Consider the following 5,092-nt stretch of genomic DNA (forward strand, 5'->3'; position numbering starts at 1 on the left):
ACCCCATCTCTACTAAAAATACAAAAATTAGCAGGGCATGGTGGCGTGTGCCTGTGGTCCCAGCTACTCTGGAGGCCGAGGTGGGAGGATCATTTGAGCACAGGAGGTTGCAGCAGCAGAGGGCTGGACACAGTGGCTCAGCCCTCTCATCTCAACACTTTAGAGGGTTAAGATGGGAGGATCACTTGAGCCTAGGAGTTTGAGACCAGCCTGGGCAACATAGCGAGACCTTACCTCTACCACACACACAAAAAAATTAGCCAAGTGTAGCGCACGTCTGCAGTCTTAGCTACTTGGGAGGCTGACGTGGGATCACTTGAGCCCAGAAGGTTGAGGCTGCAGTGGGCCATGATGGGGTCTTAAAAAACAAACAAAAAATGGTGGCAGCAGCCCAGGGTTCTGCCATATCTATATACTTTCATAGGCCTTTCAGTATCGTTAATTCTTCAATCTTAGAATTTTAAAAGAGAAAAAAGCTTTATAAATCTTTCTGTTTGTTTGTTTGATACAAGGTCTGCCTCTATCACTAGGCTGGAGTGCAGTGGCACAATCTTGGCTCATTGCAACCTCAAGCTCCCTGGGCTCAAGCCATCCTCCCACCTCAGCCTCCCAAGTAGCTGGTACCACAGGTGCACACCACCATGCCCTGCTAATTTTTGTATTTTTATTGAACATGAACCTAAGAATCCACATCACCTTAAAATGGAATATATGTATAAAAATGAGAACATACTAAGCAGAAAATCAGGGCACAAAGGAAAGAACAGTAATGGTAGAATTTACCAGGGCATGAATAACCTCATGTTTCACTGTGGACAGCATCCCAATAAACTCCTGAGGCTGGGTAGAGATCATATTTGGACACAGGTTAGCATATCCTGCTATTGGCCTGTCAAAATAGACATTGAATTTTTAAATTATATTCCAGAACAATATTTATTAACATTTACTTCTCCATCAAATACTGCTCAAGGACAGAAAAATCTTCGCAAAATATCAAATGTAATTTTGTACCATCACTATCTTTTACTTTTAAGACATGTATCCTCTGCCTACCTATGGCATGGCAAATCAATACCTGTTTCCACAAAAGGACACAGTTGATTATACTTTAATGCGAATTTTTGAAATATATCAATATAATACCGAAAAAAGAATGAACTGAAAGGCTCAAATTCCAACACTATTTTACTTGCAAAATCCATATTGGACTTCAGCATTTCAGTATATCTATGGGCACAGAGACAAGCAGGTAGAGAGGAAAACAGTTATCAAATGGGGCAATAAGTGAATGGTTCAGGTTGCTGAAAGTCGCTGACCCTTCTTACCTGTTTGCTATTCCCTTTCTCCTGCTCCAACACTGCCTACATTCACATAAATACTTCTACCTGCTCATCATCTTCTTCCAAATTCTACACCCTTTAGAATCTACACACTTCTGCATCTCTCTCTGTGCCTAGAACCTGAAAGTCCAAAGGCAGACTAGGACTCAAGAGTCCAGAGTAATTCAGTTCCACCATGCACCTCCCTGTCTTTCAAAAGCTGTGGCCAATGAACAATAATGATGAACCCCAAGCTCAGTTCTCTTACCACCATCTTAACATTTTACATAGAAATACCACAAAGCTCATCAAAGTATAATTGCCTATTTACAAAGTACATTTATCTTATTTAAATTGTTAAATATTGTATATCTTCTTCATAGGAAATAGCAACAGACTTAGAATTAGAAAAAGTATGAATACAATTCATTTATTTAAAAATTGCCACAGTGACCTCTAAAATATAAAATGGATTTCACTTCCAGGCTTAAAACCCTTCAGGGGCTTCCTACAGCACTTAGAAGAAAACAATCCTGTCTGCCTGTCCAAGCACCTGTCCCCAACAGTGTCCACTGAGGGGGCTCCTGAAGCAACAGGCGCACATGGCTTCTGCCTTCACAAGCTCTCCCCACATCTCTTTATTTGGCGATAGCCTATCAATGTTCAGGTTGCAGCTAACGTTTCAGTTTTTCAAAGAGGTCTTCCTTGCTCAACAGATCTACAAGGTGTTTCTCTTTTATTCTCCTCTACGTTACAACACAACACTCTATTTATTTTCTACGGAGTATTTGTCATACTGTGAAATCACATACTTGTTTGCAGGAGCATTTAATACCTGTCTCCTCCTGCAATCCGTAAGCTCCATGAGGCAGGCACACGTCTGTATTTTGTTTACCTTGTCTGTTGGCCACTCCAATATCCACGAAATGAATTAATGCAATATAGCAATTGTGAAGGAAGGTTTCACTTTCTTGAAAAAGAAGAACTTAAGGCCAGGCGCTGTGGCCCATAACTGTCATTCCAGCACTTTGGGAGGCCAAGGCAGGTGGATCACTAGAGGTCAGGAGTTCAAGACCAGCCTGACCAACATGGCGAAACCTTGTCTCTACTAAAAATACGAAAATTAGCCAGGCGTGGTGGCGCTCACCTGTAGTCTCAGCTACTCAGGGGGCTGAGGCAGAAGAATCACTTGAACTCAGGAGGCAGAGCTCGCAGTGAGCCGAGATTACACCACTGCACACCAGCCTGGGCAACAGAGCAAGATATCGTCTCAAAAAAAAAAAAAAAAAAAAACCTGAAGATAACTGCTTTTTCTTCTAACAAATCTAGGAGAAGTTAGTATAACTAATTCATATGTATAAAAGGACCATTGCTGAAGTGTTAAACATCCATCTATCAGTCAAAACACAAGCTGAGGCCAGGCACAGTGGCTCACACCTGTAATCCTAACACTCTGGGAGGCTGAGGCAGGCAGATCACCTGAGGCCAGGGGTTCAAGACCAGCCTGGCCAACTTAGTGAAACCCCTGTCTCTATTAAAAATACAAAAATTAGTCGGGTGCTGTGGCACACACTTGTAGCCCTAGCTACTTGGGAAGCTGAGGCAGGAGAATCACTTGAACCCAGGAGGCAGAGGTTGCAGTGGGCCAAGATCCTGCCACTGTACTCCAGCCTGGGTGACAGAGCAAGACTCTGTCACAAAAAAAAAAAAAAAAAAAGACTAGCCAACTCCCTTTGAAGTCAGCTAATCTCAAATCTAATCTCACCTAGATTTGCGAATGTTACATACAATCTATTCTGAGACATATGGCAATTCCTGCTGCCTTTAATTGACTTGTCTGGTGTGTGACAGGCAATCTTCTGCATATATAACTTTTCATTTCAAAGCTGCGCTGCTTCACGGGAAAGTTTTTGAAATCTTTTGTAAATAAACAGAACTCTGAATTTCTAAGTGATATTTAGCTAAGTGAATTACATATAACAAATGATACAACAATTAGATGAATAGTCATTATTAACACCTTTCTTAACAGTTTTAGCACAGAAGTCCTAAAATTAAAGTTCAAATTGTTTCCTTAGAGTGGTAGTCACCTGCAAAGAAAATTCTCTTAACAGTGGACTTATTATTATTATTATTGTTTTTTGGACACAGGGTCTGGCTCTGTGGCCCAGACTGGAGTGCGGTGGCACAATCACAGCTCTCTGCAGCCTCCGCCTCCCAGGCTTACGCAATCCTCCCATCTCAGCCTCCTGAGTAGCTGGGTCTACAGGCGCACGCCACCACGCCTGGCTAATTTTTGTATGTTTTGTAGAGACAGAGTTTCACCATGTTGCCCAGGCTGGTCTCAAACTCCTGAGCTCAAGTGATCCACCCGCCTCAGCCTTGCAAAGAGCTGGGATTACAGGTGTGAGCCACTGTGCCCAGCCATTTTGTTTTTTTCTTTTTTGTGGGGGACAAGGTTTCACTCTGTTGCCCAGGCTGGAGTGCAGTGGCATGATCACAGCTCACTGAGCCTCAACCTCTCAGGCTCAAGCAATCCTCCCACCTCAGTCTCCTGATAGCTGGGACCACAGGTGTGTGCCTCCATGCCTGGCCAATTTTATTTTTTGTCAAGATGAGGTCTCACTATGCTGCCCAAGCTGGTCTCGAACTCCTGGGCTGAAGTGATCCTCTCACCTCAGCCTCCCAAAGAGCTGGGATTCCAGGTGTGAGCCACCATACTTGGCCCACTTGACAGTAGACTTTTTCTTTGGAATTGTGGCAAAAACAACAGGCTCAAAATGGAAGAGGAACCACAGGGAGAAAATTCAAATGAAGTGCTTCACTTTTCTTTCACTTCGACTAAACATTTGGGTTATCACATTAGTAACAGTCTAATCACGGTCTCCTAACCCCCACTCCAAATCCAGGCGGCATGCTATTCCTGTCTACCAGAGGCAATCTGACAAATTCAAGATTCCTGTAATATTAACACTAAAAATACAGTTTGCTTTAAGAGTTCCCATATTCGATCTTGGAAACTAAGTCCCAGAGGAAAATTTACCTGTCCATGTTTGCTTCCTGCTGACAATAGGCTGCATAAGAGATGATGTTTTCTTGGCTGCACCTCTCGGTGGCCAGAGCACCAACATAAAGAACAAAGTCTGCATCTGAGATGCCTTCTTGGTCTGGCACACCCACTGCTCGATGAGGCCACTTACCACCGCGGTAGACCCTGCATTGCTGCACCCACGGGGGACATCAGAAAGCCAGAAGAGACACAAAGTTAGCTGTAGTGACATTTAATCTTATAGTAAAATCTACACTATAAACACAGTACAATTTAATCTTTATTATCCCTAAATTTTTATCAAAATCCGTACCTCCCTGTCTACTCAATACCTAGCTCTAATTCTGAATTCATTTTACTGAAATGTCCACTTTACATAAAATGATCATAAACCTGTAACTTCAATTAAATAACTGGTATTGACAAAGGAAGGTCAACCAAACAGGATGCTGAAAAGACAGAAATATAAAAGGTTTTAAAACTCTGAAACTAGATGAAGGGATTTCCCTGAAAGAAACTTTTTTTTTTTTTGCAACTTTCTTTGAATCTATAATTAATTCTAAACTAAATGGTAAAAAAAAAATTTATCTAATAGAAATATATTTCCTATTATAATGTAATTCACATCTTGCTAAAAATTCAAATAATATAGGGTATGAGTCATCTCCCCTTGTTTCTAATCTTCCAAGCAAATCTTTTATTATTTGTGGTTTTTTTTTTT

At 41.7% G+C, this 5,092-nt stretch overlaps 1 protein-coding gene across 1 annotated transcript in view; it reads right to left on the minus strand.

Moving 5' to 3' along the window:
- The window catches only part of LMLN (leishmanolysin-like (metallopeptidase M8 family)), a 73,504-nt gene that overhangs the window by 46,984 nt on the left and 21,428 nt on the right, over positions 1–5,092 (minus strand). The window contains exons 7-8 of the mRNA XM_011961246.1: positions 4,366–4,544; positions 784–889 (exon numbers count right to left, since the gene is read on the minus strand). Of these exons, the coding sequence (XP_011816636.1) occupies positions 784–889; positions 4,366–4,544 (285 nt within the window). The remainder of the gene's footprint in view (positions 1–783; positions 890–4,365; positions 4,545–5,092) is intronic.

This window comes from Colobus angolensis, unplaced genomic scaffold (genome assembly GCF_000951035.1).
Source record: "Colobus angolensis palliatus isolate OR3802 unplaced genomic scaffold, Cang.pa_1.0 Scaffold54, whole genome shotgun sequence".
NCBI classification, from domain to species: domain Eukaryota; kingdom Metazoa; phylum Chordata; class Mammalia; order Primates; family Cercopithecidae; genus Colobus; species Colobus angolensis.